General features: G+C 33.1%; 1 protein-coding gene and 1 pseudogene across 1 annotated transcript; both read left to right on the top strand.

Annotated features, from left to right (window-relative positions):
- Positions 1-501: 501 nt before the first annotated feature.
- On the top strand, positions 502-5,835 carry LOC105800350 (NADH dehydrogenase [ubiquinone] iron-sulfur protein 1, mitochondrial). Its single transcript, XM_012631431.2, has 5 exons — positions 502-1,235; positions 1,763-2,009; positions 2,777-3,071; positions 3,809-4,183; positions 4,639-5,835. The coding sequence occupies exons 1-5, from the start codon at positions 818-820 to the stop codon at positions 5,536-5,538; spliced, it is 2,235 nt and encodes a 744-aa protein (XP_012486885.2). The 5' UTR covers positions 502-817; the 3' UTR covers positions 5,539-5,835.
- Positions 5,836-10,418: 4,583 nt separating this feature from the next.
- On the top strand, positions 10,419-16,125 carry LOC105763515 (pentatricopeptide repeat-containing protein At2g17140-like; annotated as a pseudogene).
- The last annotated feature ends 7,489 nt before the right edge of the window (positions 16,126-23,614 follow it).

Below are 23,614 nucleotides of genomic sequence, written 5' to 3'. Positions count from 1 at the left end.
TTTATAAGTATCAGTTAAATAAATATAAACTGAAGTTTTTATGAAAAATGTATGAAATACTTGTCCTCCGAACTCCCACCACATATGTGACATTATTTCAACTGCCACTATTTAAAAAAAAAAGTCATCATGATCCTTTAATTGGTAAACAAAATATAACTTCAGTTTAAAAAATTTAAAAAAACTAAAGTCTTTTCATAATATCTAAATACAAACAATGTCTCAAATATATCATAAATGTCTTCAAATACAAGACAAGTACACAAATTAAATACTAATAAATTAATAAAATATTATTAAGATAATTATTAAATTGAAATTTTATAAATATTTATTTTTAAATTTGCTTATTATATTATGCGGGATGGGTGGGTGGGTGAGTCGATAAGTCTAATATTTATCTTAATTCCCATCCCACCACCCGCAAAACTTGTACCCATCCTGGGTGTGAGGCGGGATGGGACCAGTGAAACCGCACCGACATCCCTACTTTCTTTATATGAAAGCTTACGGAAACGTGAATTGAAAAGATTAAGCTAAAATTTCTTCAAATAGGTCTTCGAAATGAGCTTGGTCTCTTTGTTCCCCCATTCGAGTACTGTAAGCTACGACGACGTTTCGTAAGCCCCTAAACCACTCCATGAAGACAAAAACGGGTCAACTTGAAGCCCGAGTTCTTGTGGGAATCACACGCCTGTGGATGACACACATTCAACCCAACAGTTCCAATCGAATCTCTCGCCAATCGCCACTCCCTTCTCTCACTTCACAGCTCCAACAAAGGAAAGGCTAAGGCTATCTTCGGGCTGCCAGAAAAATGGGTTTAGGCTTGTTAGCTTCAAGAACCCTAAAATCGTCAAGAATCCTCCATTCCCAACACTCTAGATTCCGACCCATCGTCACCAAACCCGAGCTCCAATCCCCCGACGCCTCATCGGCAGCAGCAGCAGCACCGCAGCCAGAAACCACTCCTTCTCCACCCAAGAAACCCGTTGGCGGTGCACGGATCCACTTCACGAACCCGGATGATGCCATCGAGGTTTTCGTCGATGGCTTCCCGGTGAAAATCCCCAAGGGCATGACCGTTCTTCAGGCCTGCGAAATTGCTGGTGTTGACATTCCGAGGTTTTGTTATCATAGTCGACTTTCAATCGCTGGGAACTGCCGTTTGTGCCTCGTCGAGGTTGAAAAATCCCCCAAGCCCGTCGCCTCTTGCGCCATGCCTGCTCTCCCAGGTTAGCGTTTCAATTTAACAATTATTATATTTTGTATTTTGTTTTCTCAATTTTACTAGTGTGTTTGAATTTAATTAGATGAACGGATTTGAATTTCTTTGCAGATTTTTGACGTGTTTCAGGATACTAGTAATTTGGATTTAGGGTTCTCAAATTTATTCTATACTATTTTATTCTCTTTAATCTCTGTTATTTAATGTCTTGCTACTAGTTCCATATAGTCGTCATAAAGATACAGAATTATGATCGATTTGATCTTTATAAATTCAGTCATAAATGTTTGTTTTCATCTTCATTTTTGTTTTACATGTTTTAGTAATCATGCATGCAAATGTGTCTAGATTTGTACTTAAAATTTCTTAATATCTAAGTATTTATGTGATTGTAAACAATAATCCTTGTGATAATTTTCTTTCAAGCTTGCCATCCTGTTACCTACTTGGATTTTAAACAATTTAACCTTCGTGGGTTTTATTCCTTTTCTTTTTGGTTTGTGTTGTTTAATTATGCTTGGGACTATAACATAGGAATGAAGATTAAGACGGATACACCTTTGGCAAAGAAGGCACGTGAAGGAGTAATGGAGTTTTTGCTGATGAACCATCCACTTGATTGTCCAATCTGTGATCAGGGTGGAGAATGTGATCTCCAGGATCAGTCTATGGCATTTGGATCTGATCGTGGTCGTTTTACTGAAATGAAGAGATCTGTTGTTGACAAGAATCTTGGTCCTTTAGTAAAGACTGTCATGACTCGGTGCATTCAGTGTACAAGGTAAAAAATTAACCCCTAATATTCCCATCTCTTTTATTTTTTGATTTCAAGCTGGCTGAAATAGAAGATCTGAAATCCGAACTCCGACAGATGCCTGCATATCTTTAAGACTTTATTCAGAGTAACCATATGCATTGATCACCTTTAACTTTAGACATTTGTGGTCACTCATAGGAACCGAGCATGTGTATTGTGTTGATTACCAATTCAGAAGAAAAGATTCTTGATTGTCACAAGTATTGCTGATATTGCAAATTAATATGCTGAGCACCTTTTGAATCACTTCTTGTCCTACATTTACAATCGTTTATGTTAGATTGTGATCAAGTTGGTCTATACAATTTGCAGTGCTAAATTTTGTTTACCTCATTACCTTAGACTGATGCATCTTCTACATTTACACAATTAGTCCACTTTCTAAAGCTTTCATCATAAAAGTTCCCTTGATAGGGATGTCACCTGTAAATGCTTGATGATGTTGCTTTTGGGGAAAAAAAAACCCAATTACCCTAAATGAAGTTTTGTTTGGGCTTTATGATTCGTAAATAGATTTGCCAAGTTTATGTAAAATCTCCTACCTAGTTAGTGTTTTTTTTTGCTTCTTGTATCAAGCCAATTTTTACATCTTTTACAAGCAGTTTTTGGGCCAAATCCTTGTGACCTTTTGAGGGTTTGATTATTTGAGAAATATCTATTACCAGCTTTCACATTGTTATACAATCCAAAGGTCTGAGTTTGAGGCTAATAATTTTTTGTGGTCTCTTCAGGTGTGTCAGATTTGCAACAGAAGTTGCTGGTGTTCAGGATCTCGGCATGTTAGGTCGTGGTAGTGGAGAAGAAGTCGGTACTTATGTTGAAAAGCTTATGACAAGTGAACTTTCTGGAAATGTAATTGATATTTGCCCTGTTGGAGCACTTACCTCTAAACCCTTTGCCTTCAAGGCCCGAAACTGGGAGTTGAAAGGAACCGAGACCATTGATGTAACTGATGCAGTTGGATCCAATATTCGGATTGACAGCAGAGGTCCGGAGGTTATGCGTATCCTTCCACGTTTAAATGAGGTAAAGTGTAAACTTCCATAAGATGCTTTTAGTGCCCCCTTTTCTAGAAATATTTTTTCTGAAGCCCATCAAGCAATGAACCGTCTTTGTTTTTTCTTGGGCTTGATGCCATGAACTATCTTTTTGACTGCTTTTGTGTCAATCTTAAATTCTTTTGATCTTATTATCATCTCAGTTACTCGAAGGCCTGTGTTATTTCTGTTATGAGATGAGCAACCTCGTTATTAGTTCTCACACAGATGTGACAAATAGCTTAAGATGGGTTATGTTGGTGCCAAACTGTTATTGTGATTATTGTGGCTTTTATTGGATTACATTTATGTTATCATTTTGTAATAATTTTTAGCAAGATAAATTGTTGATAGGTAAAAGTGGCGTATGTGGGATAGAGTTACTACAGTCCTGCTGATGTCTTAGAATGGCTTGTTCATGTGGTAGCATTCTCTTGTTGCAAATTTGTGTGCCTTAGTGGCTAGTTCCTGATCATTATGGTAATGGAAAATTTTGCTAGTCAAAATGGTCATGGCTGGCATTTTATTTCACATGATTCTGTGACTTGAACTGTTGAACAAATTGCCAGTTTTTAAAATTAAGGTCCTGTCTGTTTGGGCAGTGCAGGGTTTTTTTTTTGGGGGTGTTGGCACCCCCTCTTCCCTTAAAGAATCTAAATAGGGTTCATAGGTTTCATCTAGGAAATAATGATAAGCATCTCTTCCCTGCTTCACTGACCTTTGCAGGATATAAATGAAGAATGGATATCAGATAAGACTCGTTTCTGTTATGATGGTTTGAAGAGGCAAAGGCTAAATGACCCTATGATTCGTGGTGCTGATGGGCGCTTTAAGGCTGTGAGCTGGCGCGATGCTTTGGCTGTTGTTGCTGAGGTTGCCCTTCACGTTAAACCCGAGGAAATTGTTGGGATCGCTGGTCAACTTTCTGATGCTGAATCCATGATGGCACTAAAAGATTTGTTAAACCGCATGGGATCAAACAATGTGTGGTGCGAAGGAACCGGCACAAACCCTAGTGCTGATCTGAGATACAGATATCTTATGAACAGCAGTATTGCTGGTCTTGAGAAGGCAGATGTGTTCCTTCTAATCGGAACCCAGGTAATACTCTAGCAACTCAAATTCTTATATTCTATGCTTGTCGCATGTACTCTCTGTGAATTTCGCAATGTGTTTCATCTACGTACGTTGCGCATAGTTAGCAATTACCTATCTGAATCCCTTTCACGATAGGTGTTATGTTTTCTTCAAAACTGAACAAATATATTTGGATGCATACTGTCTTTTCATTTAAAAAAGAGGACTTTGATTGACAAAAGCTAAAATATGAAATGTTTCCTAGTAAAAATGTTGAGAATAAAAAACCCAAGTAGCACAAAGATTGTAACAGTATTATAATATACTACCAATAGAGCTGAACATTCTAAGCTGAAAAAATACAAAGCCCAAGAAGAAAAAAGAAAGATGCTATTACGTGGACGGTAAAATGTGTCTGAATAGTATCATTAGATTGGATTTTAGACTATAATAATCATATAGTTCTATGTAACTTTCAGCCAAGGTATGAAGCTGCTATGATAAATGCCAGAATCCGCAAGACCGTTAGGGCATCAAATGCTAAGGTAGGCTACATTGGTCCTCCTGCAGACTTCAACTATGACTACCAGCATCTTGGCGTTGGGCCAAAAACACTTCTTGAGATTGCTGAAGGACGTCATTCTTTCTGCTCAGCCATCTTTAATGCCAAAAACCCAGCCATCATTGTTGGCTCTGGACTGTTCGAGAGGGAGGACAAAGAAGCAATATTTTATGCTGCTGAAACCATTGCAAAGAATGGGAATGTCATTAGACCTGACTGGAATGGATTCAATGTTTTACTTCTCAGTGGTGCCCAGGCTGCAGCCCTTGACCTTGGCCTTGTTCCAGAATCTAGCAACAGCATTGAGTCAGCGAAGTTCTTGTATCTAATGGGTGCTGATGATGTGAATTTGGACAAAGTTCCAGCAGATGCTTTTGTGGTGTATCAGGGGCACCATGGGGACCGAAGCGTCTATCGTGCCAATGTAATTCTACCTTCAGCAGCATACAGCGAGAAGGAGGGTACATATGAAAATACAGAAGGCCGCACTCAACAAACATTGCCCGCCGTACCTACAGTTGGCGATGCTAGGGATGATTGGAAGATCATTCGAGCACTCTCTGAGGTTTCTAGAATTTGTTTACCTTATGATACACTAGGATCCTTACGCTCCAGGATGAGGACCGTAGCACCAAACCTACTGCACGTGGATGAGATAGAGCCAGCTACATTTGGACCTTCGTTGAGTATAGACTGTACCCAAGAGATAAATTTGACACCATTCAAAGCAGCTATCGAGAATTTTTACATGACTAATTCTGTTACCAGGGCATCAAAAATAATGGCACAATGCAGCGCAATGCTATTAAAGGAGTGAGTGGTGGGTTACTAATCTTGATGAACTTTTGAGATTCATCTTTTTTCTTTTTTGGTTCCATTGTGTCATACCTATATAAGCCTGCACTGCCGAGCTTCTCTGAGCAGTGGCTTATATGCCAAATAAAGGAATTTGAGGTCCTTTTGTTTCAATCAATGTAATATGATTTGCAATGTAAAAGCATTTTTCCTGGTAAAACACTGCCTATAAGACTCAAAGGGTTACTTTGAGATTGAGCAGAGATTTTGCTTGTGCTTTAACCTGATCTTATAAATATTTAAGAGTTAAAGTTTCTAATAGTAGGTGCTTTAAGTGTCGGTCAATGTAATAAGAGGTCATTTGGTGATTTCATGGTTTACAAGGAGTAAAAAGACCGCGGTAGAGCTGCAAAATCGGTTTTTTTTCTCAATTTTATCTATAATAATTTTATATAAGATATGCTTTTTTGGTATATTAGTGATGAAAATTTTAATCATAAATTGTATTTTTTTAAAATAAACTATTAAAAAATATGATTTTTTATTTTTTAAATATAATTATTAAAATTTTATGTTTTTATTTAAATATGAAAAATTAATTTTATAATTTATTAAAATTATTTATATACTTTTAAAGGAAAAGACGAAGTTGACAAAATTGTACAGATAATATCTATTTTAGAAAGAAAAAATTAAATGAGCATGAACTCACACATGGTGCAAATAGCAATTTAAAGCTTAAATTCCGTTGTGCATAAATTTTAATCCAAATGATAGTATCTTCCATTTGCGACTACGACTTTGTGTATATATATATATAACTGAAAGTATTCACCGCAAGCGCATATAATAATATCTATTTTAGACGAAAAAAATTAAATGAACTTAAACTCTCATATAGTGAAATAGTAAGTAATTTAATGCTTGAGGGTGGGTATGGATTAGAGGTGCTCATGGGCCGGGCGGCCCGGCCCGACGGCCCGCTCGAAATATGAGATGGTTTGGGTAAAAATATAGGCCCGAAATATGGGCTTGGGCAAAAAAACGAGGCCCGTTTAGAAAAAGGGCCGGGCCTCGGGCACCACTTTTTTGGCCCGGGCCCGGCCCGGCCCGATATAATAAATATATATATTTTTTTAATTTTAAAATATTTTTTACATACTTTTTTATTTTTTTTAAATTTTAAAATATTTTTAAAATACTTTTTTAAATTTTTTTAATTTTAAAATATTTTTAAAATATATATTTTTAATTTTTTAATTTTAAAATATTTTTAAAATACTTTTTAATTTTTAAAATTTTAAAATAAAATGGGCTGGCCGGCCCGGCTTATGATTTTTTCGTGGGCCTGGCAAAATCTTAGGCCCATATTTTGGTAGGGCAAAAATTTTTATGGTGCTGCCCAAACCCTACTGCCTACCATGAGCACCTCTAGTATGGATGGGCGATTGGTTGCGGTATGTGTGTTTAACTTACTTTTATCTCACGCCATGTTGTCGCCACAAGATATCTAATCTCACCGCCACCACTGTTTTTACACTAACCCAGATAAACGCACCGCCCATCCAAATTCACCCTGAATTTCATCTGGTATGGCTGCACTTCCATTTCCTAGCCTTTAATCTCTATTCATAATGCCTATTACAACCGTTTCAAGACTCACTACTTGCCTTTTAGCCTTTACGTTTTTTTTAAACATTTATGTCATTTTAAGCTAGTTGATACATTGTTTTATTATCTGGACTTGTATTTAATGCATCATCGCTGTGTATAATTATAAGCTTAAATATGTCAAAGATTCTTATATTCTTTTAAAATTTTAATTTTAATTATTATACTTTTAATTTTGATTAAAAGCATAGCATAAAAATTCCAAACATAAAAAGTATCATACATTAGTTTTACATATAAAAAAGTAGTATAGTTATATTACAATAATAATTCTAAGGAGCTTATGGTTGAGGTGGTTGATGGTATGGTTGGAAGGGAAATGAGGATGTTGCTACCAAGGATGAAAATGATGCAATTGGATTTTGTTCAGCATACTCACGTCGAAGCCACCAAACCCTATCATCTAGATCTAAGTTCAAAAACACTTCTCGTTTCACCGGTATTTGGAACATTTTGGTGGCAAAATAGTACAGTTCATCTTTTTTTGGAATTTCATCTCCCAAAGCACGCAAAGCTTCCATTGCATTTGAAATAGTATATTGAGAGTGAGGAAAAATAATTTCATTCACTGACTTCCTTGGACTAGCCATACTCTCACACAATTTCTCAATCTGAGTAGTTAATGTATTTCTTAATGATTTTCTACTTGAACTTGATTTTTTTCCTTTACCGTGTACAACCCCAAGTGTTTGCTTTCTTCGATTAGGAATTTCATGAGAAGGGTTTGATGGTACCTCATCAGGAGGAATACCTTCATTCTCGTTACTATGTTCATCTGAATCACCAAATCCCTCATTAGGTGCATCATCTCCCATAGGAACCCCACTTGGAAGAACACTGCACGAAGGTGCCCATGCGTTCTCTCCAAAGGGCTACAATGCCACCAAACATTTGCCACATTAACTCATTCAATCGTGGTTCAATTCCTTTCTTCTTAAATCCTTTAAAATCAGGATTTTCCTACATAACATGTTAAATGTTAAATGTTATACTAAGATTTTATAATTGTAAATTATTAATTTCAATAAACTTTATGCATTAAAATAATGATAAAGTTAACACTAACTCAATTTTTGCAGCCCGCCATTCTTTGGTAGCATCGACCGTCTTTTAGATGGACACCATCCAATACCAGAGATTCCTTAAGCAACTCCTCCATAACCTCCATTCCTTTTTAATGTATCCCACTTATTTTTCAATTGAGGTTTTCCATAATTTTTGTGTTTTTTTTGAAAAAGAGCAATGACATTTTCCCATCTTTTGAGTTTAGATGAGTTGTTGGTCTATTACCAGCATTGACTTCATTCACGTGAAGTTCACAAAATATCAACGTCAGCTCATCATCCCAAATAGCTTTTGTTGCTAAGGTACTATCTCCCTCCACAAAATTTCATGTCTTTACCATCTATTATTATTATTTTGATTTTAAATGTCAACCGACATAAAACCATAAGTATATAATTAGATATAATAATATAGTTTCATAAAAAAATAAGAATAACACATCACGAATGGATGAAAGCCATAATATGAACACTAAAGAAAAAATTCTCAAAGATCCATTGTAAACAATAACGAGGATATAGAAAGGATAATTGATTATGACTATTTTTTCAAAAGTGTAAGCAAACTAGAGCAGTTGGTTTTTCTTAGCAACACTAGTCATCAAATTTTTATTTACCGTTCTAGTTTATCTTTGGAAAGCTTTAACTTTGTTTATAACTGGACTAAAGTGACTTGTTAATCTCTTATCCTTATCCTCACCTCCTTCTCTTATCCTCACAGCCTCAAGAAAAGTCTATTCCTCCCTTCATTTCACTTGTTAATCTCTTGGCCAAATCGGGTTTCTTTGATAAAGCATTTTCCCAGTTTCAATCTATAAGAAAAATGTTCCCACAAAACTCGCCTTCCATCTGTTTGTACAATGTTCTCTTTGGATGTTGTATCAAAGAGAAAACACTTTATTATTTATATATCTTTTTTGTCCATTTTTAATGCTTTCAATGGAGACCTTGTGAAAAAATATCCTAGATAATGATTAGTATATGTGGCCTTCCTACCTCTTCTTCATCAAAACTATTTTTTAAAGATTAATATTACAATAATCTCATCTTCAACTTTATCAAAATTCTTCTAATTCATAATAAATACATGAATTTGAAATGTTAATTTTGCTTTAAACTACCGATTTTATGAAAAATTAAAATAGAAGAGCTTTTTCTATTTATAAAAGAAAAGTGAGATAGAAGAAATCAAATATAATGAATAACAGTTAAGTTATATTTCATCATTAAGAGGAGAGTTGGATAACATTCACAAAATCATTAATACATCTATTATTTATGTTTGTGGTTTACCCAGATGACTTCTTTTGCATTTTAAAATGAGGTAGCATGGATAATTTTTTAAATTGGTATTTAATATATATGAATATCAATTAAATAAATTTTAAATATAAAATATTTATAATGTATCATCCAAACACTAAAAGAAGCATCCTAATATTATTTACTAATTAGAAAATAACATGAATGCTAGTTTTATTTTAATATTTATATATTATATTTATATTTATAATAGTATGTCTTTAAAGTTCCCATTAGTTTTGTACTGAATTAATTGAGCTTTACCAAACATTTAATGCAGGGGCCTTTCTTTCCTTTTACAAACAGTAGGTTAAATTCTTCTAAATTCTGTTGGTAACCTTGTATTATTCATAATTATTCATTGTTCCCCACTAATGTACATTTTAGGTAATAAACTAATAATACAGTGGAAAGGGGAGATGAGGCTTTTAGTAGTTTTGACTTTTGAGTGTCAACCTAGGCAATTGAATTGAGTTTTGGTCAGTGGAAGGATTTGGATACATACCGTTGATGATGAAACGCATTCATTTTTTAGGATTGTAGTGCTGAAAGCATTTAGTATCAAGAATGTTAGGTGTTCTGCTTCTAGAAAACTGGACTAAGGGTTCAAACGTTGCTAATCACTAGAAATGACTTGGTGACAGAATGGCAGCATGTATAAATAGAAAATAGAAGCTCGGTCTCTCCATTATCAATAGAGTTAGGCTAGTTAGGCAATGAAAACTTCAGATATATCTTATATGCTATTGACTCGAACTCTGTTTTTGAGTAATACACTTCTCCGGAGACTTATACTTTTAATCTTTTGATTTGTGGGTTATGTGATTTGGGTCATTTGGAGGATGCCCGAGAGTTGTTTGATAAAATGCCTGAGAAAGGTTGCTTGCTGAATGAGATGGGTTTTATTGTAAGGAGTGGTCTTTCCCCTTATACAGTAACTGTAATACCCCTACCCGTTTCCGTCGCCGGAATAGGATACGAGGCATTACCAGATTTTACTAAATTAATTTTTCTGTTATTACAAGTTTAATTACTATTCATTTATCGAATCATGTCATGACGTCCCTTGGATGGGTCTTCGAAGCCCAAAACATACATCGGGACTAAACTGATATTAAATCGAAGCCATAAGAAAATTTTCACAAAATCTCAAAGTTATACTTACTCTAGCCATACCAACAGCTAAGTTACAAACATTCATTTCTATGTAATATTGGTATTTAGTTTATACATTCCATTCTTTCAAAATAAGTCAGTTTCAAATACCAAAAGATATGGGTTGATAGTGTGATAAAGCTCCGACTAATCTTCAACCTTCGAGCTCTCGAGCACTACAAAATAGAGAAAAAAAAAGAACAGGGTAAGCACATTGTGCTTAGTAAGTTCATGCAACAAGAATTATACTTACCATATTATACACCTATCATTTAATAACACAAGCACACATCCAATTCACATAAACATATACCTATCACATACAAACTCAACTTTTGCATTAGTTAAGTAAACATCATATAAATTCATTACAAAGACAAATGATTGATGAGCTCTTCAATTCCATATTTTCCATTCCCTTGTTATTTTTCCATATTTATCCCGTTGAATTTTTCAAAATTTCAATGGATTTTCAGGGGTACACTTTAGTGTACAAATTCGGGTCCGTCAATTCATATTCATGTGCGTGGTAAGCTGTATCTTTTAGAAATGATACCGCACATTTTAGACACTCTTCTGGTGTGCAAGATAATTCCTCCAAAACTTGAATAGTATTATCTAACCAAAACTCAACTCGTTCGGGATCATCATTAACTGTAGCTCTAAATTCTTCTGCCCCATATTTTCTAATTTTATCAACCGGAGCTTTCCCTTTTCTGATAGATTCGACACCTGTACCCTGCGGAATCTTGGGAACTGATGAAGGAGGAGGAGGGGGATCTTGAGTTTGCTGCACTACATGGTTAGTTCTTATATATATACTGAGTAAACCATTCATTCATCATTTGATAGAAGACCATTTTAGCTTCTTCATTTTGGTCCCTTGTCTCGGACCTTCTACTACTAGTAGCTTCAGCTTCTCTTTGTTTTGAAGCTGGAGCATGACTCCCGGCTTCCTCGGGTTGAGCTCGGTCGGCAGACATTTACTATAAGAAAATCACATTTCAAATGGTCAGGAGATATCACACTATCAATAATAATTTAAATGGCATGTATAGCTAATCTCATATTTGTTACGTCGGTCCGAGAACCGGCTAAACCGTAGCTCTGATACCAACAAATGTAATACCCCCTACCCGTTTCCGTCACCGGAATAGGATACGAGGCATTACCATATTTTACTGAATTAAATTTTCTGTTATTACGAGTTTAATTACTATTCATTTATCGAATCATGTCATGACGTCCCTTGGATGGGCCACCGAAGCCTAAAACATACATCGGGACTAAACTGATATTAAATCGAAGCCATAAGAAATTTTTCACAAAATCTCAAAGTTATACTTACTCTAACCATACCAACAGCTAAGTTACAAACATTCATTTCTATGTAATATTGGTATTTAGTCTATAAATGTCATTCTTTCAAAATAAGTCATTTTCAAATACCAAAAGATATGGGTTGATAGTGTGATAAAGCTCCGACTAATCTCCAACCTTCGAGCTCCCGAGCACTACAAAATAGAGAAAAAAAAAAGAACGGGGTAAGCACATTGTGCTTAGTAAGTTCATACAACAAGAATTATACTTACCATATTATGCACCTATCATTTAATAACACAAGCACACATTAAATTCACATAAACATATACCTATCACATACAAACTCAACTTTTGCATTAGTTAAGTAAACATCATATAAATTCATTACAAAGACAAATGATTGATGAGCTCTTCAATTCCATATTTTCCATTCCCTTGTTATTTTTCCATATTTATCCCGTTGAATTTTTCAAAATTTCGATGGATTTTTAGGGGTACACTTTAGTGTACAAATTCGGGTTCGTCAATTCATATTCATGTGCGCACATTTCTGTTTGAGAGAGCACACTCCCGCGAACCTCATCCTTACAGCGGGATTACTAGTCCAGGCTAAATCCCCTATAATATGAACTCATAGAGTATTGTCGGGATTACCATTCCAGGCTAAATCCCCTGCAACGACAATTACTCTAATGAGCTTGGATCTGACTTACCAGTCCAGGCTAAATTTAGACCCTAATTTGGATTACCCATCCGGGCTAAATCCATTTTCCACATATTCTTCGGGAGGGCTATATCAGAATAGGATCACCCGTCCGGGCTAGATCCTTTTTACCGTCAATTCCTTTTCAGAGATCCATAGAATTTTCCTTTCATTCAATCGAGATTTATTTTCTCTTTTCATCAAGAATATCAATAATTCATTAATTATCATAAAATAAACATCTAAATCATATTCACATCAAGAAAAATATATTTCAAGCATTTAAGAATATAATTTAAGTTACACGAACTTACCTCGACACTTGTTCGTAACCAAAAATCTACTAATCCCGAACTTTTTCTTTTCCTCGATCTTGCTTCGTATTTGAATTTTCCGGATCTAAATAAATAAATTTAATCATTAATCTAATACTTTTCATGTTCATATGTAACATTCTCTATAATTCCATTATTATTTATAGTGCATTCAAAGCTGTCTCACTGAGTCACAGTCACTAAATTTATTTATATCTTCAGCTACGGAACTCCAAATTAAGATCCACTAATTTTCCCCAAAACTAGGCTCACATATATTCTTACCATAAAATTTTCATAAATTTTGGTTTAGCCAATCAGTACATTTTATTCTTTAAAGTTTCTCCTGTTTCACTATTCAACAGTTCCAACCTCTCTTCACTAAAATTTAATTATCTCATTGTAAAGAATTCAGATGATATTTCAATTTGTTTCTCATGAAAATAGACTCATTAAAGATTATAACCATATAAATTATAACTCATAATAATTTTTGTACAATTTTAATGATTTTCCAAATTTAGAATAGGGAACCCGAATTCATTCTGACCTTGTCTCACAAAATCTATTATATCTCATGATTTACAATTCCATTGCTTACAACGTTTCTTTTACAAGAAACTAGACTTAATAAGATTTAATTTAATATTTTATTCATCCTCTAATTCGATCTCTATAATTTTTGGTGATTTTTCAAAGTTAGACTACTGCTGCTGTCCAAAACTGTTTTAGTGCATAATGTTAATTACCATTCTTTCCCTAAGCTTTCAATAAATGATAATTCCATCCCTGCTCAATTAACCTCTCAATTGAGCTGATTTTTCTCAACCAACACTTTATTCTTTCACTTTAAACTAATTTATAACTTTTGGAAATTAGAATTTTAGCACTAGACTTTAATTCCAAACTTTTTCACAATTAAGTCCTACAAATCAATTTCTATTGAAATTACCTAATAAAATCATCTCATAAACAAATTAAAGCTTAAATTTCATCCTATTTCATCATAAACTTCCAGCACATATTCATAGAAACTTTCAAATTCATTCATAAAATCAAAAAATAATGAATTTAGTAATAGGACCTAGTTGTAAAAGTCTTAGAAACACAAAAATTACAAGAAAAAGGCAAGGATTAACTCACTTGGTGCAAAAATTATGAAAAACAACTTGAAGAAACCCTTAGGATGTTTTTTGGCTGATGAGAATGCAGAAAAATAAAGAGAATTCTAGATATTACACTTTAGTCCTAACTTTTAAAGTAAAATTTGCAATATTCCAAATTTACCCTTAATTCTTCAATTCTCCTGATTTTTCTCAGCGTATGCCGCCCAAAATATCTTATTTTGGGCTTATTTGCAATTTATGTCCCTCCTCATTTAACAATTGAGCTATTTAATCCTTCTAGTAACTTTTACACCTTTTTCAATTTAGTCCTTTTCACTTAATTGACTACCCAAACATTAAAATTTTCTAACAAAATTTTAATACCATATTACTAACACTTCATAAATATTTATAAAAATATTTTTGACTCGATTTTAGGAGATCGAGGTCTCGATACCTTGTTTTTACCCAATTTCTTCAATAATTTATTTTTCTAACTAACCACTAAATTGGTAAAATTCTTCTATTTATATTTTCATACGATTTTCCTATCATATCAATATTCATGCAAAAATATTAAAATAAATTTCTCTTTAAATAGGATTTGTGGTTACGAAACCACTATTCCGATAACCTTGAATTTGGGCCATTACAGTAACTTATAACACTTTACGGCACAGCTACTGTCGTAAAGGGAAGTTATCTGAAGAAAATGTTATTATAAATGAGATGATGAGAAATGGTTGTGTCCCTAACACTTACACTTGTAATATTTTGCTGCATAGCCGATGGAAAGAGGGTAAAATATTGGAGGCAGAAGAGTTATTGCAAAAGATGAATGAAAAAGGCTATGGTGTGGATACTATGACCTGTAATATTGTAATTGATGGTTTGTGTAAAAGTGGGAAATTGGACAAAGCTATGGAAATTGCACATGAGATGTGGACACATGGAAGTGCTTCTCTAGGTAACATTGGGAACTCATTTGTTGGCCTAGTTGATGGTGTTAGCCGTAGCATGAGATGTATTCCTGATTTTAGTTACATATTCTATCATAATTAGTGCTCTATGCAAAGCAGGAAAGATAGATGAAGCTAAAAAGAAATTCAGAGAGATGATGGGTAAAAACTTGCAACCCGATGCAGTTATTTTTGATACTTTCATCCATATTTTCTGTAAAGAAGGAAAGATTTCATCTGCATTTGAGTTCTCAAGGACATGGAGAAAAAGGATGTAATAAGAGCGCATGGACTTATAATTCAACGATACTTGGCTTAGGAAGTAAAAATCAAATATTTGAAATTTATGGACTTGTCGATGAGATGAGAGAAAGAGGGATTACTCCTAATGTTTGCATATACAATAACATTATTCAATCTCTTTGCAAAAATGGGAAAATACAGGACACTACTTCTATCTTGGATGACATGTTGCAAATGGGTATAAATCCTAATATTTCTACCTTCAGGATGTTAATAGAAGCTTTCTGCAAGGAAAGTGATTTTGGAGTAGCGAAGGAGTTATTCGAGATTGGTCTTAGTATATGTGGTCACAAGAAAGCCTTTTATAGTTTAATGTTCAATAAGTTGCTTTCTAGTGAGCTACTTTCAGAAGCTAAAGTGATCTTTGAAGCTGCATTAGATAGATCTTTTCATCTGGGAAACTTCCTTTATAAGGATCTCATTGAAAAACTTTGTAAAGATGGGAAGTTAGAGGAAGCTAGTGGTATTTTGCACAAGTTGATTATCAAAGGATACAAATTTGACCTGCATCATTCATGCACGTGGTTGATGACTTAGGTAAAAGAGGAAACAAGCATGAGGTCGATGAACTTGCAGAGAAGATGTTGGAGATGGCTTCAGATGGTAGAGTGGAAAATAAGATATCTCGAAAACCAAAGGAATTGATCCATAGAAAAGAAACGAAGTATGGTGGAGATGATGGCAAACAATAGTACATGTGTATGGCTAAAGTAGTAATTACATTTGGTGCTAAATGATAATCACCAAATATAGACATGAGTGAACTATAGTCTTCCTCAAAAAGTATTAAAGAACCATTATCTAATAAAATCACATATGTTATGTCATGACACTGCCAGTAAAGCCTTTGGTATCCTGGACTCCTATATGTGATATATTTTTAATAATGTCTTTGCCTGGTAACCCGTCACGTTCTTTTCTATTGCTATAGTCGTATATTGTTCTCTGTATACCATTATCTAATAAAATCCTAATATTTCTACCTTCAGGATGTTAGTATATGTGGTCACAAGGAAGCCTTTTATAGTTTAATATTTCTACCTCACACACAAACAAATGAACCCGGATAGTTATTATTTTCTTAGCTAAGAACAAGATGAGAAGGAAAAACAGAAACTACTTTGATACAATTCAAACACATATATAAAGTGGAAAAAGAAGGGTTTTGAATTACCAGATCAAAGTTGAGAACAAGATTGATAGGATGAGTCGAAAAACAGAGTTTCTTTGAGTCTGCTTGTTGTTGGTGGGGTTTTGTAGGAGTGTCAATTGAGGAAGAGTTGAAGAGCAGGAGTTGAAGAGCTTTCGCCGTTTTCAGCAGAATTTGGCTGCCAAATCTGAAGAAAAATAAGATTGGGAAAGAAATTAGTTTAACTTTCAAGGATAAAATGATAAAATACTAAATAAAAGTAAGGGTATTTTTGTCTGTTAAAAATACCAACAGCTCAGTTAGGCTTCCATTGCTGCTGAAATCTCCAACTGATTTTCAGCTAACCAGCGTGGTGGAGATGCAAACTCACTGGACTGACCTGCTGAACCAAATAGCATGACAGTGAGGTTAGTACCATATTTTCCCCCAATTGCACCTCACTGGCATTAATATTTTCCCCCCAATTGCACCTCGTTGGCATTAAAAGCCAAACCAAAGGAAGCCTTAGTCTGATAAATAAAATTTTTTCATATTATACCCGTAAATTTTTTTTTTTCATATTATTCAGAAAAATAAAAACCCATTTTCCCTTTTCTTTATTTTATTATTCTTTCTTCTCATATTTTCCTCTCTGTTTCTTCTTCTCGATTTATCCTAGCCATCACTGCCATGAGTCACCGCTGTCCATGGCCTTCTCTGGCCAACAAGCCATGGCTTGTTTTGCTTTGAGAAATCTCTCCCTGTGTCCTCCATTGGTGCTTTCCTTTGCGTTCAAAAGGTACCCTCTTCTGACTTCCCCCACCCAGTCCTCCAAATAGAAAATATCCCATCTATTTATGTAACTAGCTTTGTTTCACAGGTTTTCTTCAGTTGCCTTTTCGTTTTTCGGAGGAATTTATACTTTTGGTTGTAATATGCTAATGAATGAATGAATGAAAAGTACTCCCCGGTATGGTGGAAAGAGGAAAAGGAACCATTCTCTTCATCGGCTGCTCTGCTTCACTCAATGGCATTGCTGGTTTCTCTGAAAAATGTAAAATTTCAAGTTTCACCCATTGAAGAATATCAGAAACTTATATACCAACCCCAAGTTTGAAATTATTAGTGCGAATAATTTAGCAGTATGCTTTTTTTTAAAAAATGAAACAGGCTATGGAAAGTTTGCCCTGAGAGTATTATCCCAATGCCTGGAAAGAGAATTCCAGCCTATCGGTGTTTATGTTGCCCATTGACAGAGTCATTGGTCCACCCAGGTAAAAGAAATTCACAAAAAACAAAAGAATCTTGATCCAATGGATCGTATCCCATTTTCATGGACTAGATGAAAGCTCGAATTACAGTAAAAGCACTGCAATCAAGGTGTCATATACTCTTATATAATTAATACTATATAATATAAATGATAAGAGGTACGACAATGAACAACAAAAGTATATAACGATGGAAAAATGCAGGGGGCAACGGCATCACACAGAGGTTGATTGGAGAACAACAACAAAGAGGCAGAGTGGGAGGGGAGGTCTGGGCCGTGATGATGATGGACCCAGACGCGTTGGCTCAAACCTACTGACCCAGGAGATTGACCTCCGTCCCTCCATCACCACATTCTATTAACCATTCAATATTCCCTCTCTTTCTTTCCCCATTTGCTCAACTTGCTCCCTTTAGCTTGTTGGCCGGAGAAGGCCACCGGAAGCCCATGGACGGCGGTGACTTATGGTAGTGGTGGCTAGGATAAATGGAGAAGAAGAAACAGCGAAGGAGAGGAAAATGTGGTAAGAAGAAGAATGAATAAAAAATAAATAAATGTGAATGAAAAAAAAATTAAAGAACATGGAAAGAAATGGGAAAATGCGAAAGAACAAGAAAGGGAAATTACACGTGTAAAATGTGGATTTTTAAATTAATTATGAAAACCCACATCACCAATGCCATTACTGATTTAACAACAGGTGATTAAAATGATCAATTTTGTAACGTTAATGATTTGATTGATTATTTTTAAAATTTAATGAACAAAATAGAATAACCTCATATAATTAAATGACTAAATAATTTACCCTTAAAAATTAGTAAATAAAAAAAATGCTTTAAAATCTCAATTGCACTTAAAATTTTCACCTCTTTTATATCAATTAATTACCCTTAAATTGTTTTCGAAAAAAAATTACCCTTAAATTAAATACAATTTTATTAATTACAAATAATTTTATAACTTATATTACGTCAAATACAACTTTCAAATATTTTAAAGGCTTAATGACTAATTTGGCCATTAACATTTACATGTTTTGTCAAAATGGCCCTAATCGTATTTTTGAGTCTTTCTTTTACCATCAACCTTTATTTTTTTTAAAATTGCTTTTTAATAGATTTGATGAAACTATTGTTAAAAAGTTAACGAGATGTTTTGGAATTTCATATGTGGAATATTTTAATGAGATGTAATCTATTACTTAGGTAACCCAATAAGATAAATAGATGTGAAAATAATAAAATAAATAAACCATACATGAAATTAAAAAATAACTCTTAATTTAAAGAAAATACACGTAATTATCTTTAAAAATGGTTTCAAAATGAATGGATACGTTTGTTTACTTAGAAGTTTCAAAAGATGATTAATAAATCAAACCAAAAATCTTGAATGTGTGCAATTCATTTTGAAACCTTTTTCAGATAATTACGTTTATCTTCTTTAAATTAAGAGTTATTTTTAAAACTTCATCAATTATTTATTTTATTATTTTCCACATGTAATTATTTTATTGGGTTATCTAAGCAATAAATTATATTTCATTAAAATATTCCACATATGAAATCCCACATCATCCCATTGACTTTTTTAATAGTATATTCACCAAATCTGTTAAAAAATGCAATTTGAAAAAAAAAAGAATAAAGGTTTATGGCAAAAAAAGACTCAAAAATACAATTAGGGCCATTTTAACAAAACATGTAAATGTTAGTGGCCAAATTTGTCATTAAACCTATTTTAAAACAAAAAAAAGTCAAACCATCTCATTCAACCAACTTCTATTTGGTTTTCTAACATCGATATTTCAAACCTCATCTCAAATTGATAGAAGAGCAAGGTTTTCAGAATAAAATCAGTGGTTAGATCGAACGATTTAACCTATCTGACTAATTTAATTGAATAAATTATTAAAAATTAAAATATTAATAATTAGTCGAACTATTTTATTTCAAACAAGTATCCTAGTCGATTCTCGAGCCAATCGATTGGCTCGATTTAGTTTTGAAAATAGTGTAGAAGAGAAGCCTTGCGAGTGAGCCTTTAGAGGATCTATGCAACACCCCTAAAATTGTTATGTTATAAACATAGTATAAAGAGAGGATCATGCATAATGGATTCCTCGGTAAAGTAAAATAAGGAATATAAATGATAAAAAAGAAGGTTGATGGATGCAAAAAAAAAAAAAAAAGAAGTTGAATTAAGAAGTATGTCGTGATCTATTAATTTAAGGTAGAGACTAAATTGTAAAGATGTGAAAATTTTTGTAATTCAAGTGTAAATATTCAAAATTTAGGGAAAAGTATAAATATGGAAAGTTGAAGGACCAAAAGTGCAAATAACCTAAAAGTCCCGGTGACATAAAATTGCTAAATAAGGGCCAAACTGAATAAGTGAAGAAATATAAGGGACTAAACCATAAATTTACCAAAAGTGAATAGTGATTTAAGGATGGAAATGTAGAGAATTATGAAGGGCAAAATGGTCATTTCTCAATTTGGATAAATATTAAATGTAATAATTAAGGATGAAAGGTGTTGAAAAATTATTGGTTGGATTATTTTAATATTGTTTTGATATTATATTTTTATATTAATTAAATAATTAGATATTTGATGAGAAAAATGTAGAATTTTCCATCATTTATCTTCCATTCTCAAGCCACTTTCATCCATGTATGAGGGAAACTTTCACCATCGATTTTCATTGTTAATTCATTTTCTTGAGATCAATGGTCGATCTAAAAGTTGCCAAAAACGACCTACCCAATAGTATGAGAATCTCTTGATCTTCCTCAAAGTTAAGGACTACAAAATTGACTGGGATGATAAAATTCCTCACTTTAACCAATACGTTTTCAAGTAAACCTTTTGGGCATACTAATGATGTAATACCCCGAAAATTGCTACAGTAAGAAAGTAAGATAATATCCTTGATATAGTAAAATAAGGAAATAAAGTGATAAAAAGGGTAATATTGAGTTATGTCAACATTGGGAAGTATATTATGACATATTAATTTAAGAAAGGATTAAATTGCAAAAGTGAGAAAAGTTTTGTTGCCTAAGAGTAAATACTCAAAATTTGAGGGGTTAAAGTTTAAATACAAAAAAGTTGAAAGACCAATAGTGTAAATATTTTAAGAGTGGAATAATCTAGAAACTAAGGAAAATGGATGAATTAGGGCCAAATTGAAAAGGTGAAGAATTTTGAGGGACTAAATTGCAATTTTACCAAATTAAGTGATGACTCAAGGATGGAATTTCAAAAGATTATAAAGGGCAAAATGGTCAAATAGAGAGAGAGAATTCTATAAGGTAATGATGATGTTTGTGATATTTTTAATTAATTAAATAGATAAATGTTATTTAATTTATATTTTATTAAGATTTTTAGTATTATTTTATTATTAAATGATTAATATAAAAGGGAGGAAAGATGATGAAAAAATTATAATCTTTTCCATGCAACCAACGTGAGAAGAGAGAAAAAGAAAGAAGTTTTCCTTTCTTTACAATTTGGTCCTCCCACCAAAACTTCACCATTTTCACTTAGAAATCAAAGAAATTTCCATAGCCACCAAGAGAGAAAATTGATAAGGAGACAATGGGGAGCTAATATCAAGTTAGATTCAAGAAATAGAAGCTGGAGGAGAGAGAAAATCAAGTTAAAGATTGAAATCAATAGCACAAGGTAAGAACATCAAGATTTCAATATATTTTTAAGTTTGATATTATTGAAAAAGCATGGAAATAATGTTATAGTAGACTTTTCTTATATAAGGTCTTAAGTTCTTGATATATTAGTGAAGAGAAATAAGTGAAAGTGATGGGAAATATTATAGAGAAAGGGAATAAGAGAGTTATACACCTAGTAATCAACATTTTGCACTAAAACAGCTTTTGGACAACAAGAGTAGGTTAACTTTGAAAAATCACCATAAATTGTGGAAATCGAATTAGAGTTTGAATAAAAATGGAATTAAATCTTATTAAGTCTAGTTTCTCATAGAAGAAACGGTGTAAGTAATGGAATTTTAAATCATGATATAAAATAAATTTTGTAAGACAAGGTCGAATGAATTCGGGTTCCTCTATTCGACTTTGGAAAATCATAAAAATTGAATAAAAATAATTAGAGACTTAAATTCATATGTTTAAAATCCTTAATTAGTATATTTTCAATAGAAACAAACAGAAACATCATCCAAATTTTTACAAACAGATAATTAATTTTTAGTGAAGAGGGGTCAAACTGTCAAACAAGTGAAATAGGGAATCTTTAAAGAATAAAATATACTTATTGTCTAAACAAAAATTTCTAAAAATATTATGGTAAGAAGATATGTGAGTATAGTTTCATATGAATTTAGCGGATCTTAATTTGGAGTTTCGTAGCTCAAGATATAAATAATTTAGTGACTATAACTCAAGTGGACAACTTTGAATTAATATATAAATAAATGGTGGAATTATAGATAATCTTACATATAAGCATATTATACACTAAGGATGTGGAATGGAGAGGAGGAGGAGGAAAATAAATGATTTCAACTAGCATGAGTTCTCATTAAAAATGGCCAATTTGCATGTTTTAGGTTCAAGGACTAAATTGAATAAAAGTAATATTTTAAGGGTAAATTGGTAAAGATGTCAAAAAGTGACCAAATTGCATGAAATAAATTGTTTTATTATTTAAATTAATAAATTGAATGAAATATTAATTTATATCAAGATTGGGTGAAAGTTCGAGGAAAATAAAAAATTACCAAAATGTCCCTGAATTTTGGTATTTCTGTAATTTAGCCTGGTAAGTTCGTGTAACTTGAATTATATTCTTAGATGATTGAAATATATATATTGGATTGAGAAATTGATTTGAATTGTGAACATGAGAAATTGTGAATTGAATGAAATAAAAATGAAGCTTTGAATTACATGAGTAAATATTGGGTCTCGTAGGCCCTATTTGTTATGAATATAAAATTTCGAGGATATGTTGTAAAAAATTATAAAAGCACGTTAATAATTTAAAAGTTTTAATTCGGATGAAATTTTGTAACTCGGTTTAATACGTATGCAAATGTATGTCTTCTAGTAATGCCTCGTACCCTATTCCGGCGTCGAATACGGGAAAGGGGTGTTACAATGTGACATCGCTAGATTCGGTCATAACGTTTAGACCGGGTTTGGGGTGTTACATTTAGTGGTATCAGAGCTATGATTTAGTCGGTTCTTGGACTAACATAGCGTATGTGAGTTTAGCTATACATGCCATTTTATTACTCGTGATAATGTACTATCTTTCGACTCGAATGAAATTGTTTTGTAAGACAGAGATGACTTCTAACTGAGTTGTTTCCAATAATGCTAAAAAAAATTACGTTGAGGTGATTGAAATGTGTTTATGATGAAACGAAATTTAGAAAGTTATGAATAGAAAATTCATGATAAGTATGTGTTAACGTATGAAGTAAGACAACCATGAGTTGAGAAATATAGAAACGTAGAATAAAATGAAAGTTTATATGGTGATATGCTCATCCGCGTTTGCTTGGCGCGCATATGATGTTATGTGCTCAACATATTTGATTAAGTAAATATGGTAAGTAAATATACGCAAATAGATGGAATGTATGTTTATGTACACCTGCTTGAATAAGTGTAATCAGTATGTTTATATGATAGAATCTTATGTTTAATTGTTAAATTAGAAATAATATGATGTTTGTTTTATGCCTTTGCTATTGAACCATGAATATTGTAATAGTATGAAAATTGAATTGAAAGATCAA

Source organism: Gossypium raimondii, chromosome 7 (genome assembly GCF_025698545.1).
Source record: "Gossypium raimondii isolate GPD5lz chromosome 7, ASM2569854v1, whole genome shotgun sequence".
NCBI lineage: Eukaryota > Viridiplantae > Streptophyta > Magnoliopsida > Malvales > Malvaceae > Gossypium > Gossypium raimondii.
The sequence above is the reverse complement of the archived record's forward strand: the minus strand, read 5'-3'. Positions and strand labels throughout refer to the sequence as shown.

Excerpts from the sequence above, each read along its gene's own strand:
- LOC105800350 (XM_012631431.2), top strand. The coding sequence starts at position 818 with ATGGGTTTAGGCTTGTTAGCTTCAAGAACCCTAAAATCGTCAAGAATC. Across the intron at positions 1,236-1,762 it reads CGCCATGCCTGCTCTCCCAG|GAATGAAGATTAAGACGGAT; the intron begins GTTAGCGTTTCA and ends ACTATAACATAG. Across the intron at positions 4,184-4,638 it reads TCCTTCTAATCGGAACCCAG|CCAAGGTATGAAGCTGCTAT; the intron begins GTAATACTCTAG and ends TGTAACTTTCAG.